Here is a 17,690-nt window from a genome sequence, read left to right on the forward strand (position 1 = left end):
GGTTCTTTTGAAATATTGGACCATCAAAAGGACAACGTGTAAATAAACCTGTCAAGGGAGAAATTTGGGTAAAGATAGCTAATGGTATCTTCATACAGGGTATCCAGAGACCGGTGCCGAATGGCTTGCGTCTGAAACCCGTATATTCTATAGCTGAGATTTTAGTATTACATTTCAACCTTCAGACATGTACAAAAAGTATCAATCTGTCTTCTCTCACACATCGAAGCTGCATAGGGAGGGTTGGGGAGTGAAGATACCCACATTTCATCCCATAGATGGCATATTCCTTCCTTGTGTGGAACTACTGATAAGCATAAATACTTTCTTTGTTCATTGTTTGTACATCTGTTCACTTATCCTTGGTAACCCCTTCATGACTATACAGCTTAGAATTATATTATTCAAATAAGAAAGCCGCGGAAACACCATCACGTGTTTCTCAACGCTGGCAGGAAACTAGCCAGGTCTTTCACCGGGAAGGAACAACCACGGGAAGGGCAGTCTCCAGTCAAGGAGACCACCTATACCAAACATGGTATCCATCCACAGACAGCCGTTTCGGGGTATTTGCCCCTCATCAGTGTGGAGTAGGAATCTGGCTAGTGGGGGCAATGCCTAGTATAAGACTACTTAAGCAAGCATTGTTGACCTTAGGGAGATCAACATATCCACTGCGGAGACACCATCACGTGTTTCTCAACGCAGTGATTCTAGAGCATTGCCCCCTGGGAAGTATGCAAATAAGAAAGCCGCGGAGACACCATCACGTGTTTCTCAACGCTGGCAGGAAACTAGCCAGGTCTTTCACCGGGAAGGAACAACCACGGGAAGGGCAGTCTCCAGTCAAGGAGACCACCTATACCAAACATGGTATCCATCCACAGACAGCTGTTTCGGGGTATTTGCCCCTCATCAGTGTGGAGTAGGAATCTGGCTAGTGGGGGCAATGCCTAGTATAAGATATACTAGGTATATAAGTATATTTGCATACTTCCCAGGGGGCAATGCTCTAGAATCACTGCGTTGAGAAACACGTGATGGTGTCTCCGCAGTGGATATGTTGATCTCCCTAAGGTCAACAATGCTTGCTTAAGTAGTCTTATACTAGGCATTGCCCCCACTAGCCAGATTCCTACTCCACACTGATGAGGGGCAAATACCCCGAAACGGCTGTCTGTGGATGGATACCATGTTTGGTATAGGTGGTCTCCTTGACTGGAGACTGCCCTTCCCGTGGTTGTTCCTTCCCGGTGAAAGACCTGGCTAGTTTCCTGCCAGCGTTGAGAAACACGTGATGGTGTCTCCGCGGCTTTCTTATTTGCATACTTCCCAGGGGGCAATGCTCTAGAATCACTGCGTTGAGAAACACGTGATGGTGTCTCCGCAGTGGATATGTTGATCTCCCTAAGGTCAACAATGCTTGCTTAAGTAGAATTATATTATGGCTCTATGCGATGGCTACATAGACAGATAATTATGCAACTACATCTATATTTTGATTATTTACATACACAGATATTCTTATTACGTTTAAACAAACAAGCTATAGCTTAGGCCACCTCCACAAACCCATATACTTTAAAGCAAATTGTTGATTGGTAACAAGATTTAGGATACAATTATACATTAACACTAGAACTACTGACTTTTTTTTGACTACTTGAATACATAGGAAAAAGTAGTCAAAATGACTACCTCAGTAGTTCTAGTCTTAATGTATAATGTTCTGTGCACATGGCTGGATATATAGATGTTATTCGGATTCTACTTGCCACTTGTGATAGTTATTGACAACTGCATACAGAACAATCACCACTTTCATATAACATGCAACTCTATCTGGAAAGAAACTGTTGTATGATTTCTTAATTTATTTATTTTACTCACTTATATGGCGCCATTAATTCTGCACCTTTAGGGTGCAGTCACATCATATAAAATATAGCTCCATTGTTGCTGCTGAAACTGTCTTGGAGTGAAATGCAAGTGTCATTTCGTATGTCATGTGAGTGCTTCTTCCCCATCTGTCGTCCATGTCATGTCCATGTGACATGCATTTTTAATATGGAGTTTAACATACTGTCATAAGCTAGATAAATAGATGTGCAGCACTATATAATGTCCCACTCCCCTGTATTTTGTAAGCTTGCACCCTTTAGTGTCTTTAATGTGGCACTAAAGGGTGTTCAGCTCCAAGTTCATTATTTTCCACCAAAAAATGTGAGGTCCCCTTAGCTTTACCTTACCTGGCTAACAAACATGACAGCTGCAACCTGCAGACCACAGCTGGCCGCTCTACTTTGGCTGGTAATCCAAAATAGAGGGCATTCCACGCTGTTATTTTAATTTTTTTAATAAAATTAAATAAATAAATACATAAGTAAAATAAAAGACGTGGGATCCTTCCCAAATTGGATCACCAGTCAATGTATGGCAGACAGCTCTGGTTTCGTATTCTCAGACTGGGGAGGCAGGAGACCCATGGTTATTGGTCCCTCCACAACCTAAAAATGGCAGATCGCAGCCACCCCAGAAGTGGTGCATCCATTAGATGTGCCAATCCTGGCGCTTTGCCAATTCCAGTTGCCCTGGTCTGGTGGCAAACGGGGTAATTAATGGGGTTTGTCAGCCGTGAATTGCCAGCGGACATCAAGCCTTGGTATTAGTAACGGGTGGGTGTCTATTAGACACCTCCCATTACTTATCCAGTCATTGATTCAAGAAAAATACATTTTATTTGGACAAACACCCCTCGAATACAGACCTCGCTCACCAATTTATTACAATTTTTAAAAACAAAATGTCCAATGTAATCCATAGCAAGGTCCCATGACGATTACAAACAACTAACCTGAAAGACCTCAAAAGAGAAAATTATTTAAGAAATAAAGACAGGAAACACCCTCATTCACCAATTTATTTTCCAGGCAAATCCCTAATCCTGGTCCAGCATAATCCAATAAGGGGGTCCCACGACGATACGAACTGCCCCAGTCAATGAAGAACAGAATGTTCCCATTGGCTGGGACAGCAGTGACTGCACTAACAAACGTTTTTGAGAATCCGTGCACTGACCTGAGATAACCTCATGAGGTCAGCCGTTTTTTCTTGGTTCAACGACTGGATTAGTAATGGGGGGGTATCTGCTAGACAGAGGAAACATGGGCAGAACATACAGGCTCCTCGTAGATGTTGTCCTTTGGGGGATTTAACTGAAACAGTCGAAAAAAATGTCTGCCTCGTGTGTGAGTTTTGTAGTGTCTAACAAGATTTATGTTATGGATATTTTTTTTGTGTGTGAGCTTTTCATCTGCCATCAGATGTAATTTTGGCTATCACTTTCCACCTACAGAACATAAAGATGGCTTCTCCCCTGTGTGAATTATTTGATGTCTGACAAGATGTGATTTAATGCTATAACTTCCCACATTCTAAATAAATAGTCTTCTACTTTGTGTGAATTCTCATGTGTCTAACAAAATGGGATTGGTGAGCAAGAAAATGGCTTCTCCCCTGTGTGACTCTTTATATGGTCATCAAGCCTTGATTTATAAATAAAACATTTCCCACATTCTGAACAAGAAAATGGCTTTTCCCCTGTGTGAGTTTTTATATGCTGATGAAGCTGTGATTTCTGAATAAAACATTTCCCACATTCTGAACAAGAAAATGGCTTCTCCCCTGTATGAGTTTTTATATGCTGATCAAGCTGTGATTTTAGAATAAAACATTTCCCACATTCTGAACAAGAAAATGGCTTCTCCCCTATGTGAATCTTTATATGGTCATCAAGACTTGATTTATAAATAAAACAATTCCCACATTCTGAACAAGAAAATGGCTTTTCCCCTGTGTGAGTTTTTATATGCTGATGAAGCTGTGATTTCTGAATAAAACATTTCCCACATTCTGAACATGAAAATGGCTTCTCCCCAGTGTGAATTTTTATATGCACATCAAGAACTGATTTCCGAATAAAACATTTCCCACATTCTGAACAAGAAAATGGCTTCTCCCCTGTATGAGTTTTTATATGCTGATCAAGCTGTGATTTTCGAATAAAACATTTCCCACATTCTGAACAAGAAAATTGCTTCTCCCCTATGTGAATCTTTATATGGTCATCAAGACTTGATTTATAAATAAAACAATTCCCACATTCTGAACAAGAAAATGGCTTTTCCCCTGTGTGAGTTTTTATATGCTGATGAAGCTGTGATTTCTGAATAAAACATTTCCCACATTCTGAACATGAAAATGGCTTCTCCCCCGTGTGAGATTTCATATGCAAATCAAAAGATGATTTTTCAATAAAACATTTCCCACACTCCGAACAAGAAAATGGCTTCTCCCCCGTGTGAGTTTTTAGATGCCGATTAAGCTGTGATTTCAGAAGAAAACATTTCCCACATTCTGAACATGAAAATGGCTTCTCCCCAGTGTGAATTTTTATATGCACATCAAGAACTGATTTCCGAATAAAACATTTACCACATTCTGAACATGAAAATGGCTTCTCCCCAGTGTGAGATGTTATATGCACATCAAGGTGTGATTTCCGAATAAAACATTTCCCGCATTCTGAACATGAAAATGGCTTCTCCCCAGTGTGAGATTTTATATGCACATCAAGCTGTGATTTCTGAATAAAACATTTCTCACATTCTGAACATGAAAATGGCTTCTCCCCAGTGTGAGATGTTATATGCACATCAAGCTGTGATTTCCGAATAAAACATTTCCCGCATTCTGAACATGAAAATGGCTTCTCCCCAGTGTGAGATTGTATATGCCGATCAAGATTTGATTTCCAAATAAAACATTTCCCACATTCTGAACAAGAAAATGGCTTTTCCCCTGTGTGAGTTTTTAGATGCCTATCAAGCACTGAGTTTCGATTAAAACATTTCCCACATTCTAAACAAGAAAATGGCTTCTCCCCTGTGTGAGTTTTTAGATGTACAATAAGCTGTGACTTCCAAGTAAAACATTTCTCACATTCGGAGCATGGATATGGCTTATCCTCTGTGTGAGTTCTTTGCTGTTGATCTCCCCTCTTGTGCCTTTTATTTTGCTGAACATGCTGTTGTGAATCAGGATATTGTTTAGAAGCATTACATGAGGAATCTTGGGTGTGAAGGGCTGAAGGTTTTTCTGCAATAATGAATTTCTCTTCAGATATATTCTTTATAATGCCAAAATCTTCTGTCAAAACAATAAAACAGAATTTGTAAATTTTAAACACTTTAACCTTTAAACTTGGTTTTCACTGGTAAACTCAGGGCCCTGACTGCAGTATCGTTGTGCTGCCCAGATAGTGATGGTCAATTCCAAAAAGAAATTACACAGAAAATTAGCTAATAATATTGACTATATCCTGAACGTCATACCTGGCACCACAAGCACAGTGTCCTTGGCTGCCATACATAAGGAATATAAGAGGAATTATACTTTATGAGGCCTAAATACTCTATAAAAAGAAAACAACGACTTCCGGTTCCGGCGCCGTTCATGTAAGCCGGATTTCTCTCGGGCTCTGTACCCCTCACCCAGAAACACAACATGGGAGCACTAACACGATCAGCAAGCCCCTGACCAAATCACATGGCAATCCGTACCGTGTGGCAGAGGTTTTCTGCTCAGAGGGAGCCTGTAGCAGTATCGCTGGAGAGACCCTCGGGAGATCAGGCTGTGTGATAAAGATGGTGCCGGCAGCGTAGCTGAGCTCCTCACTCCACGTGTGTGCTTGCAAACTGACGGCCTGCTGGTAGGACAAATTATCAAACCGGGGGAGGTGGAGAGGCTGTATTGACGATGGGGACCCAGGAGAGAGCAGAAGAGAGCTCAGGAGACGGGCGATATAGGGGCATAACTCTGCATAGCAGTGCGGTGTGTGAATAAGGCTATGTTCACATTTCCGTTGTTTAGGATCAGTCACAATCCACCGCTCTGATAAACAACACAATCCGTTTGGCGGATTCCGTTGTTTCCCATAGACTTGTATGAGCGGTGGATTGTGACTGTTGACCTTACGTTTCATCCGCCGCAGGGCGCATCAGTCATTTACTGACTGACCATCGGGCGGGAAGGATGCAGCATGCAACGTTTTTTGTTGCGGCAAAAAAGGCACCATGCAGGATTCCATTGGAATCCGTCAAGAGGCATAATGTAAGTCAATGTGCAGGATTCCGTTATCCTGTATCACGCATTGGATTCCAGTGCAGGAATTCGTCACGTTTTACTGAACATCATGCCCAGCATGTCCAGCAGAACGTCCATCATCTAAAAATCAGTTTCTCTCCCCCCCACGCAGGTTTTAAACTGAAATCATTGCACCAACGGAATCCGTTCTTTGTGAACAATTCCATGCATTTCTTGTCACATGTTGTACAACGCATCAGTTCTATGTGTCAAGCAACGCATGTGACTGATGCAAAACAACGGAAGTGTGAACATAGCCTTAAGCTGGTGTCACACATAACGACGACATCGCTGTTACGTCACCATTTTCTGTGACGTAACAGCGACCTTGTAAGTCGCTGTTATGATCGCTGCTTAGCTGTCAAACACAGCGACGCAGCAGCGATCATAACATCGCTACATGTGCAGAGAGCAGGGAGCCGCGCACACTGCTTAGCGCTGGCTCCTTGCTCTCCTAGCTACAGTACACATCGGGTTAATTAACCCGATGTGTACTGCAGCTACATGTCAGTGCAGAGAGCAGGGAGCCGCGCACACTGCTTAGCGCTGGCTCCTTGCTCTCCTAGCTACAGTACACATCGGGTTAATTAACCAGATGTGTACTGCAGCTACATGTGCACAGAGCAGGAGCCGGCACTAGCAGCAAGAGCGGCGGAGGCTGGTAACGAAGGTAAATATCGGGTAACCAAGGAAAGGTCTTCCCTTGGTTACCCGATGTTTACAGTGGTTACAGCTTTCCGCAGCTGCCAGACGCCGGCTCCTGCTCCCTTCATTTCGTCGCTCTCTCGCTGTCACACACAGCGATGTGTGCGTCACAGCGGGAGCGTGACGACGAAAAAATGAAGCAGGACATTCAGCAACGAGCAACGACCTCACAGCAGGGGCCAGCTCGTTGCTGGATGTCACACACCGACAGCGACGGGACGTCGCTGCAACGTCACAGAAAATGGTAACGTAGCAGCGACGTCGTTGTCACTGTGTGTGACACCACCTTTAAGCTACTAGATAAGCTAGGGGGCGGTCATCACAGAAGTACAGAAGCTGGGACATTAGTAATCCACTCTGTTGGAACAAAGCACTGCTGTGCTCTCCCTAGCTGTGTTGTGGTGCAAGCCACCTGCTAGATAGGCTGAGGGGGGGTTGAAGTGGAGACTCAGGAACAAGAGTTTAATAAATAAAAGCACAGTAAAACAATACAAGTCACAGCTCCCTTTAGGGACCTGACTTTGCAGACCAGGCCACCTGCTGGATAAGCTGAGGCTAGTTTCACATCAGCGTTTTTTTTTTGCCTTGAGGCAAAAAAACCCCTGCACACTGCATTTGACTGGATCCTGTTGAATTTGAGTTGAACGCATGGAAACGCAAGTGTTATTTACTGGATCCTGCGACTTGCAGTTTATTAGTCATGTGGTCGCGAATGAGCTGAATGGGGCTGGGCGGGCATTAAAGGGAAGGTGTCGCGGTTTTTTATTTTTGTATTAAAAATTAGTGATTATGAAATCAAGTATTTTTAATACAAAATTAAAAAATCACTGCTTATTTAGTTTTTATTTAATTCTAATTTTACTGAAGGCACTGGGGCTGCCATGCTGGATTTGCTGTGTGTAACAACAGTTATTCACTCCTTCATGGCCGCCCCTGTGCATAGAGAACAGTGGTCGGGATCCGACCCCATTTAGTAACATTAGAGTAGGCGTCTGCTGTGAGCTGGACGCGCCCCCTGGGCTGTCCAGATCACAGCAGAGGGAGGAGATCAGCGCCATCATTGTGGAGCTCACAGCGTATGCTGTTTGCTCCACTTTACCCCTGTCAACCGCCAGGATGTGTGAGTATGGGCCGCCTACCCTCCCCTTCCCCTGCCGTTACAGTCTCCAATGACACCTCCTCCCTCCGCTCTACCCATCCCCCGCTACTGCTGCTGTCCCCCCTCCCCCTACCGTTACCGTCTCCAATGACACCCCCTCCTTCCGTTCTACCCAGCCCCCGCTACCGTCTCCAATGGCAACCCCCCTCCCTACGCTCTACCCAGCCCCCGCTCTGCCCCCCGCCGCTGCGAGTGTGTGTTTGTTTTCCTCTGCATGCGAGTACCGGCGCCCCTCCCCCCACCACCGCTGTTGCTACAGTCTCCAAAAACACCCCCCGTTCAACTCCCCTCCTTCCGCCTGCAAACTGTCAGCCCGTGTGTGAACCGGTGATACTGTCTGCACAGCTGTGTATCTAATCCTCTCCAGTGTGATACTGTCTGCTAAGCTGTATCTAATCCTATCCTGTGGCAGACTGAGTGCACGAGGGACATGGGACTTAGAAGAAAAAAGACATTTTTCAGACTTCCGAGATCTGACCGGCGTCAGCAGCCCCCTATATCCGAAAAGGGCTCCAGGCAATCTCGCCAGAGAGTCCTTGGGACTTTGAATAATTTTCAACATTTTCAGACTTCCGTAGTCAGCGAGCGCTGACTATGCCGGAGGACTCCCGAGCCGCAGATTGTTTTTCGTGTGGAGGTCTCGGGGCCCGAGCGGGTCCCCGGGCACTCTCGCCCGACTGCCCTCGGTGCTTGGATGAGAACTGGAAAATGTCCGGCCCCTGCGACCTTCCGGAGGTGCCGGGGCCCCCGGGGGCCCGAGCGGGGCCCTGGGCACTCTTGCCTGACTGCCCTCGGCGCCTGGATGAGAACTGGAAAATGTCCGGCCCCTGCGACCTTCCGGAGGTTCCGGGGCCCCCGGGGGCCCGAGCGGGGCCCCGGGCACTCTTGCACGACTCCCCTCAGCGCTTGGATGAAGGCTGGAAAATTTCAGGCTCCTGCGACCTTCCGGAGGTCTCGGGGGCCCGAGCGGGGCCCCAGGCACTCTTGCCCGACTGCCCTTGGCGCTTGGATGAAAGCTGGAAAATTTCAGGCTCCTGCGACCTTCCGGAGATCTCGGGGCCCCCGGGGGCCCGAGCGGGGCCTCGGGCACTCTCGCCCGACTGCCCTCAGCGCTTGGATGAGAACTGGAAAATGTCCGACCCCTGTGACCTTCCGGAGGTGCCGGGGCCCCCAGTGGCCCCGGGCACTCTCGCCCGACTGCCCTCGGCGCCTGGATGAAAACTGGAAAATTTCAGGCCCCCGCGACCTTCCGGAGGTGCCCCCGGGGGCCCGAGCGGGGCTCCAGACAATCTCGCCAGAGAGTCCTTGGGACTTAGAGGAAAAATCGAAATTTTCCTACTTCCATGATTTTAAGGGGTGTCGGGGCCCTCGGGGACACGAGCGGGGCTCCAGAGAATTTCGCTCAATCTTCCCCGGCAGTTGGGAGAAATTGGTCAAAAAAAAAAAAGTCCATCGGACTTCCATCATCCGGGAGGGCGTCGGACAGCCTCGGAAGCCGAAAAGGGCTCCAGAGAATCACGCTGGAGAGTCCTTGGGACTTAGAAAATTTTTCAGACCGTTCAGACTTCCACGGTTGACGCCTCTTAACTCGAATCCGACTGGCAGTTCCACGCGTTTTGGCAGGTCCTCGGTTGCAGTACCCCAAAGCGGCCAGAGGGGGAGCCAAAGGAGCAAAAAAATCTGTAGAACCGGGATGAGGTCGAATTTGCCTGCCGCGTGCGCCCGGCAGTTCCAGGGGGGCGGGTAGTTCACGGGACCGACCCCGGCTTACGCGGGGAGGGGGCTCCCAACCGCCCAAAGACACTTCATCCCACCCCTCCGGGAGATATATGTGAGAGAGGAGCGCCTCTCCAGACTTCGAACGCTCTGTTCGACGAACCGGTACTCCGAGTGATGTGCGAACTGCGGCTTGGGGACCCCTTCCGGTTGCGGGTTCGCGCTCTGGCCTCTCCCGCAGCTCCCGGTGGGGAGTTTGCCAGGCGCGGGGCCCGGAGTCAGAGCGCCCCCCCCCGACATACGCAGCCATCCGGCGGGCTCTAGTTCGAAGGTTCCGGCGATTTGGCGAAGCGCTCCCGGGCGGGGAGGTGGCGCCGCTCGCTCGGCCCGGGCTCTGGAGCCTGCGCCGGTCACAGGCGAGTGGCCCCTTCCACCCCCGGGGTTTCACCTTCCTTACGGTGGCGCGAATGCGCTGGCCGCCCCCTCCCGAGGAGGCGGGGGGCCTCGCGGTGGCGAGTTTGAAATGACCGGAGTGTGAAAAAGCGGTTTGACGACCAGCACGGGCGAACGGCGGGGACCTACCCTGCGACTTCCTGGCCATCTTCCGGCAGAGGTCGCTCAAGGGGGCCCGTCGTCCGAATCGCTCCCCGTGCCGGGAAGCACAAAGATCTTCTCTGAGGGCGGCTTTTTTTTCTTGTGAGAGCTTCCCAGCTGGAAAGCGGCGGCGGCGGTTGGCGTTTCCACTCTGCTGCTGGGCTATCCTTTTTCATTTTTCTTACCCCCGGTCTGTCCCGAGCCCCTACCCCCTATGGGGAGGAGATGACGGAGGTGCAGAGGGTGCGGTGTGGGTCCCTCGCGAGCGAAGGGTGTGTGGGGGCGTCCCCACTGGGGCCTGTGTACACCTTCTGTGCTTCTTGACCGTCCTCCCCGAGGCAGCTTGGAGAAGGGGGAGAAGTGTGCGAGAGTGAAGAACGAGAAGGGAACCCGAGGGTCCCGATGGAGAAACCCTGCTGAAAAGGGCGAGAAACCCAGGGCGGATGTAAAAAAAAAGGGGGCCCCCCACGCGCTCTGTTCCCCCCTTCCCTGTCCCGTCGGCAGCTGGGCCCACCGCTGCAAAAGCCACGGGAGGCGAAAAGAAAAGCAGAAAAAAAGTCCGTAGAGGAACGGGCGCGAGAGCGGGTGGAGGACTAAGCCGGTAGGGCGACGCCGACACGGCCAGGCCAAGCATCTGGGGAGACCTCTGAGTCTCCCCGGTCGCGCTGGAGCCGCGGTGGACCCTGAAAGCCAGCCCCCTCTCCCGTCGACCCCGCGCCCTTCCGCCGGTCGGGTTGAGGACCCCCGCGGCGGAGGTGAGACTAAGCCGGATGGAGGAGCCGCACCAGGCTCGCCCACTGCCTCGGAAGCCCCCCAACCCCCAGCGGTCCCCTCTGTGGGATCGCCCGGGAGCGGAGGGTGTCTCGGCGGGTGGGTGTGGCCCGTGGTGACCAGTCTCCTCGCTTCCGCGTCTTGCCGGGGTGGCTTCCGGATGCCCTTCCGCTCCGGGCCTGCCTGTGGACCGACGACCCCTCACGCGCGTGAAGGTAGGACTAAGCCAGACGGAGGAGCCGCATCAGGCCCCCATCGCCTCGGCCCCGTTCCCCAAGTGGCCCCCCTTGGGGGGTTGCCCTGGGAGCGGCGGGCTCTTGGCGGGGTGCTGCCCGTGGCGTCCCCCTGAGGCCAGTCTCTTCATCTTTGCGTTCCGCCTGGGGGGCTTCTGGTTGTCTGTGCGCCTTTTCCGTAGGGCTCCCTTCCGCGGTGCCCTCCCTCTGCCGATGGGCGGCCTCCTGTTGCGTCCTCCTTGCTGACCCACTTCCACCTGCCGGGTGCCGCTCCCGTGTGTCCCCCTCTCTCGGTCTCTCTCTCCGCCGTCTCCCCGACCTCGACGCTTCCAACCCCCCCCCCTTGTCCGGAGCGTCGCATGGTCGCCGACGGGCTACCTGGTTGATCCTGCCAGTAGCATATGCTTGTCTCAAAGATTAAGCCATGCACGTGTAAGTACACACGGACGGTACAGTGAAACTGCGAATGGCTCATTAAATCAGTTATGGTTCCTTTGATCGCTCCAAACCGTTGACTCGGACAACTGTGGTAATTCTAGAGCTAATACGCGCAAACGAGCGCTGACCGCCAGGGATGCATGCATTTATCAGACCAAAACCAATCCGGGGTCCCGGGTGCGGCGTCGGGACAGTCCTCCGCGGCCTCCCCCCTGCCGCGCTCTCCCCGTAAGCGTTGCGACTCTGGATAACCTCGGGCCGATTGCACGTCGACGATCCATTCGGGTGTCTGCCCTATCAACTTTCGATGGTACTTTCTGTGCCTACCATGGTGACCACGGGTAACGGAGAATCAGGGTTCGATTCCGGAGAGGGAGCCTGAGAAACGGCTACCACATCCAAGGAAGGCAGCAGGCGCGCAAATTACCCACTCCCGACCCGGTGAGGTAGTGACGAAAAATAACAATACAGGACTCTTTCGAGGCTCTGTAATTGGAATGAGTACACTTTAAATCCTTTAACGAGGATCTATTGGAGGGCAAGCCTGGCTCCAGCAGCCTTGGGAGGAAGGGGAGGAGTCTGACCATTTGCTGCTGGAGTCTGAGGAGGAAGGACGGTTTGAGGCTTGCTCTGCTCCTCCAGAGCTCAGCCACCCCTGCTGCCTCTCCCTTCCCCAGGGGAGAGGCAGTGTGCTTGGGGCACCATGGAGCCTCGGGCCCCCACCTCCCGGTTGCCATCTGCGGGAGGTGGGGAACAGAGACTGGAGGAGCCAGTGAGGAGATCCTCCTGGATACGCAGGCCGGTGACCAGGGAACCTGGGTCAGAGGGGACCCCAGCCCCAAGACCCAGGACCCAGGGAGCTGGCCAGAGGGGAAGCCAGGACCAAGGCCGTGACCAGAGCCAGGACCAGGGCCAGGACCGGAGCCAGGACCAGGGCCGGAGCCGGGACCAGGGCCGGAGCCGGGACCAGGGCCGGAACCAGAGACGGGACCAGGACCGGAGCCGAGACCAGGAACGGAGCCAGGACCAGGACCGGAGCCAGGACTGGAACCAGGAGCAGATCCCAATCCCGAACCAGGTGACTCCTGAACAAGGAGGCACCAATGACGTGACGGATTGGGGTAGGTTGAAAGCCACCGAGGACACTGGAACATACGCCCTCCGTGTGAGGCGTATGTTCCAGCAATATGAAGAATCGGGGCGGCAGGTATGTGTGCTGCAGGAGAGGTTAGTGGATGCCAGGTTCACCCGGGACCACGGGGCTCCGAGGAACCGGGAGGAAAGCAGGGCCGCCGTTAGGCACCTCCGGGCAGAACTAGAGGCGGTCGTTGTTTTCCGTGAGGGGATCCTTAGGAATTCGGGTCCCTTTGCGGAAAAAATGCGCAATGACGACCGTTTCGAAGCCATGAGGGGGGCAGCGAAGCCGGGAGCCAGGGGTGTGGGGTCGGGGCCTTCGGGGCCCCCAGGCGTGAGGTCTGTTTTGACCTCAGTGCCGGAGGGGGCTCCGCTCCCTGTGTCGGCGCATAGTCAGGGGAGTCCTGGACGGGAAGGGACATTGACCCCAGAACAGCTGGATACTGTATGGCAGAATCCCTCCACGTGGCGCTCCCGCGGCTGGAATGCCGCTACCGGAAGTGACGTCGCGGGTGGCGGCGCGGGACCCGCGACCGGAAGTGACGTCACGGGATGGTCCGGTTCCAGGGGTGGCGTCTCTGAAGGTGGGGAGTGTCTGGGAAGTGGAGGGAGAGCAGGCTGACCACATGGCTCCAGCTGTCGGTGCTGTATTCCCTGCAGGGACAGACAATGATGGGGGAGGAAAGCCCAGCAGCGCTGCTGGGATTACAGGTGGTGCTGCTGGGCATGGGCAGGCTCCCCCTAGTCGGGAGCGGGAGGTACCGGCGGCACTGCGGAGCCCGGGAGGCAGTTCAGGGGCCCGGAGGTGGGGAGGCGGCCCTGTAAATATCGGACCTGGCCAGACTGGAGGATCTCCTGCAGGCACCAGCCGCCCCAGAAGACAAGGTAGAGCTGTTTCGGGGAGCACCTCCGTGTGCCCAAGACAGTCATTGGGACGAGGGGTACATGGAGGGGGACTCATGGATACCGATTCCTATAGCTCATCCTCCTCTTCAGAGGGGGATGGGCTTCTGAGGGAGATCTGGCACCTAGAATCCCCAGTGGAGTTCTCCCGATTCTGTTTTGGGGATGAGGTGCCGGAAGAAGAGAAGATGGGAAAAAAGAAGTTTCACCGTATGAGGGAGGTGGTGGGCTTCCGGTACACATCGATGTCGGATTCGGAGGCCGCCACCTCCGGAGTCAGCCCAAGGCGTTGTGTACCCCAGGGTCCCTCAGGGGGCACATGTCTGATGGGGAGCGGGGGAGGACGCAGGGGACAGTACACCCTGTTGCGGCCCCTGCTCCGGACCTCTCCAATATGGAGGACTTCCCGTCGCTTCCCTCCCCTTGTGCCCTGGCAGAGTTGGGTGCGGGGGGAGGGGGGACGGGGGTCAGTGGGGAGGTCCCAAATAATAATATTGAAATGGAGGAGCTGGAAGTCGAGCCCAGCCCGGTAGGTGTGGTATCTGGACAAGTATCGGGGGTTGTGGATGAGAGGACGCCTGGAGAGTTGAATGAAGCTTTGTTGGCTAATGCAGCGTTTGAAAATGCAAGGCGTGAAAGGAGGGAGAAAGAGGCAGAGGAGAGAGAGAAAGTGAGAAAGGAGAGAATGAGGGTGCAAGAGGAGAGAAAGAAGGGGGGAGAGTCTGTTGTGGGTTCTGCTGCCCCCCCAGTGGCGGCAGCTGGCTCTTTAAAAGCCGGTACGTATGCTCAGGCTGCTGCTGCTGGGGAGAATGGACAGAGGGTGGCTGCGGTTTTGTATGACGGTTTTGAGGCAGGTGACTTGCAACATCGTCTTCTGAGCGCCCTGAAGAGGGGAGAGGAGACTATGCAAGTAGGGGATGAGGTGATAGACCTGTCGTTTTGGACAAAACGACATGGGCTGGCGGCTTTCCAAGATTGAGAGCGGGAGGGACCCATTGAGTGGTCTCTTCCTACAGAAGGGGGGTCAGGGTGCCAGGAGGAATGTGGTCCGTTTTCGCTGGTCCAACGTGAGCGGTGAAGCTTGTCCCTGGAATTGCCGGGACAAAGTTGCTGAGCTCCTAGCGAAGATGGGCTTCAGGGGCCAGGATCTGGCTGCCTTCATTCAACCTGTTGGTACCCTTGATTTTGCGGCCAGTTTCATGAGACCAGAGGGCTTGGAACTCTTCTAGTCTCAGTATGAGCTGGCCAAGCATACCCCTGCATGGAAAAATATCATAGCGGAAGCGGTCTCTCGGCAGAACATGGTGAAGACAGTAACGGTCATTACAGCAAATGAGTTACTGTCTTGTGTTGATATCATGACCTGGATCAGCCGCTACGGGGAGGTGGTCCAGGTCCCCGAGAAGATTCGTGACCGTTTTGGTTTCTGGACTGGAGGCTGGACCTTTAAGGTAAAGGTAAAGGTTTCAGGAAACTCTGTTACCCACATCCCTCCCTCAACGTTCCTGGGGAGGGATCGGATCCTGATCCACTACTGGGGGCAGCCGAAGGTCTGCTACAAGTGCGGCAGCCCCTCCCATTTCAGCGCAGGCTGCAAGGCACAGAAATGTGCCTTGTGTGGGGGGCTTGGTCATCTTGCCGCCACGTGTCGGGCCATTCGGTGTAACCTGTGTGGGGATCTGGGTCATCCATTCAGCCGGTGTCCACGCTCGTTCGCCAATGCGGTCCTTCGTAAGACCGCGGCTTCAGAGGGTGCTGAGGAGCCCGCGGCTGAGGGTACTAGCAGAGGTGAGCAGAGCACTGGTCCGAGGAAGGAAAAGAGTGTGCCCCCCTCAAGAGTGAGGCGAGCGGACCAACGCCGGAGGGAGAGGGAGCAGGGTGTGATTACCTTGCCCTCTTCCTCGGGGGCCCCTGTGGCTGAGGATCTGGGCAACGAGCTGGATGAGGAGGAGAGAAGGATTAGAGAAGAGGAGGACGCCAACGCCTCGCCTTCCTCTTCTGAGGAAGAACAGGGAGAGGCAGGCATGGCAACAGCAACATCGTAAAAAGAAGGGTAAAAAGAGTAAAGCCAAGAGGGGGAACAGGAGGAGGGGGTCTAAGACTCCTTCTTTGGAGTGGGACCCCTCCGGAACATCTATCCTGGAGAACCCTCCTGGTGAGTCATCTACCCAGTCCAGAGAACCAAAGGAAAGTTCTATTACCTCGCCTCTGGTGGTCCTCTCCAACCGGTACCAAACCCTGGATGAGAACATCCCTCCCTGCTCCGGTGGGTAGAAAGAGGGTGAGGTGCCGGGGGCTGCGGACAAGGATGTAGGGGCCTTGAGGGATGATGGGTCCCCACCTCTGGGAGATCTCTCCCTAGAGGGGGGATCGCCCCGAAACCGCCAGACAAATTGAGTGATAGGTGTATGGATGTATCGGTGTGCTTGAAGCGAATGGCCTCCTCACACAGTGAAGAGGAGTCTGGTGGTGGTGGGAAAAAGTTGGCTGTCGAGCTTCATAATCCTTGATGGCGGCACTCACCCCGTTGACGCTGGCAACCATTAATGTTGCCAGCATTAAGTCAGATGCGGCTAGCTTTACGGCCTTTGATTTTCTCGGCCGGTTTGATGCCGACATTTTGTTTTTGCAGGAGACCAGGTTGACTGACCAGTCAGCCTTGAAGAAAGCAAGGCAGGAGTGGACCCATGGTCCCTCCTACTGGTCTCTTGCGGCCGAGCCGTGTAGCGGGGTGGCGATCCTTTTCAAGATCGCAGAGGTCACATGCCGACGGATTATTGAGCTCGAAAATGGACGGTGTCTGATTTTAGATGTGCTTATGAAGGGTCAAGAGCTTCGGCTCATTAACATCTACGGTCCCCAAACCAAGTGGGATCGGAAAAGACTCTTTATAAGGATCAAACCGTTTCTGTTTTGTAGCCGGCAGGTGGTCTTTGGAGGGGACTTTAATACTATCACAAGGCCCCGAGATAGAGGAGGTTCCAAAGACCGGCTGGCGTACGACAGCGTGACGCTAAATAATGTAGCTAGTGAGGCTCGTCTGGTTGATGTCCACATCAGGACTGATCCAGGCCACTCGGGGTTCACCTATTTTAGGGGCAGTCAGTGTAAGAGTAGGATAGATAGGTTCTATTTAAAGGAGGAAGCCATTTTCTCACCGTTATCGTTTGTGGAAGTGGAATTCTCTGATCACTGTCTTATATGTTTTTCTTTGAATGTTGCAGAGACCCCTCGGATGGGAAGAGGCATGTGGAAATTAAATTCATCACTCCTGGAGGAAGCAACTGTGAGACAGTCTTTTGAGGAATTTCTTCAGAGCCAGGTACCGTTATTGGGCTTTTGTAGCACTGAGTCAGAGTGGTGGGAGATGTTTAAATATCGGGTGGTGAGGTTCTTCCGACAGCTTGCCAACCTCAGAAGCTTGAACAGGGATCGCCTGTATCATATCCTGAGGAGGAAACTCGAGACCTTAGTCTCGGCTGGGGGTGACCGTGAGGAAATCTCCAGGGTGAAGGCCTTGCTCAAGAGGTGTCAGTATGATAGGCACATATCTTTGGTTTTTGAGAGGGATTTCGGGAAATACCGCTCGCCCGACCCCTACAAAACCTGTAAGATGTCAGTGAATGGTAAATTGATTGTGGGTCTGAAGGATTGTACGGGACCTCTGGTACGGTCCAAGTCGGAGATCTTGGAAGTCGTCAGATCTTTCTACTCTCACCTCTTGGGGAGGAGGGAGCCTGACCGAGAGGGGATTTCGGCTTTCCTGGCGGAGACCATCCCCATGTCAGGGGTAGACCCCTCGCTTGGTGCTTTGACAGAGGATATCAGGGAAG

The 17,690-nt window shown here is 52.3% G+C and overlaps 1 protein-coding gene across 2 annotated transcripts in view; it reads right to left on the reverse strand.

Annotated features, from left to right (window-relative positions):
- Positions 1-1,409: 1,409 nt before the first annotated feature.
- The window catches only part of LOC142257625 (uncharacterized), a 481,515-nt gene continuing 465,234 nt past the window's right edge, over positions 1,410-17,690 (reverse strand). The window contains exon 14 of one of the 2 annotated variants that reach the window (XM_075329773.1): positions 1,410-5,205. In XM_075329773.1, the coding sequence (XP_075185888.1) occupies positions 3,476-5,205 (1,730 nt within the window). In that variant the 3' untranslated portion in view covers positions 1,410-3,475. Of the gene's footprint in view, positions 5,209-17,690 lie in introns of both variants that reach the window. The other variant, XM_075329766.1, reaches the window with a different exon arrangement.

The sequence above is a fragment of the Anomaloglossus baeobatrachus genome, chromosome 1 (genome assembly GCF_048569485.1).
Source record: "Anomaloglossus baeobatrachus isolate aAnoBae1 chromosome 1, aAnoBae1.hap1, whole genome shotgun sequence".
NCBI lineage: Eukaryota > Metazoa > Chordata > Amphibia > Anura > Aromobatidae > Anomaloglossus > Anomaloglossus baeobatrachus.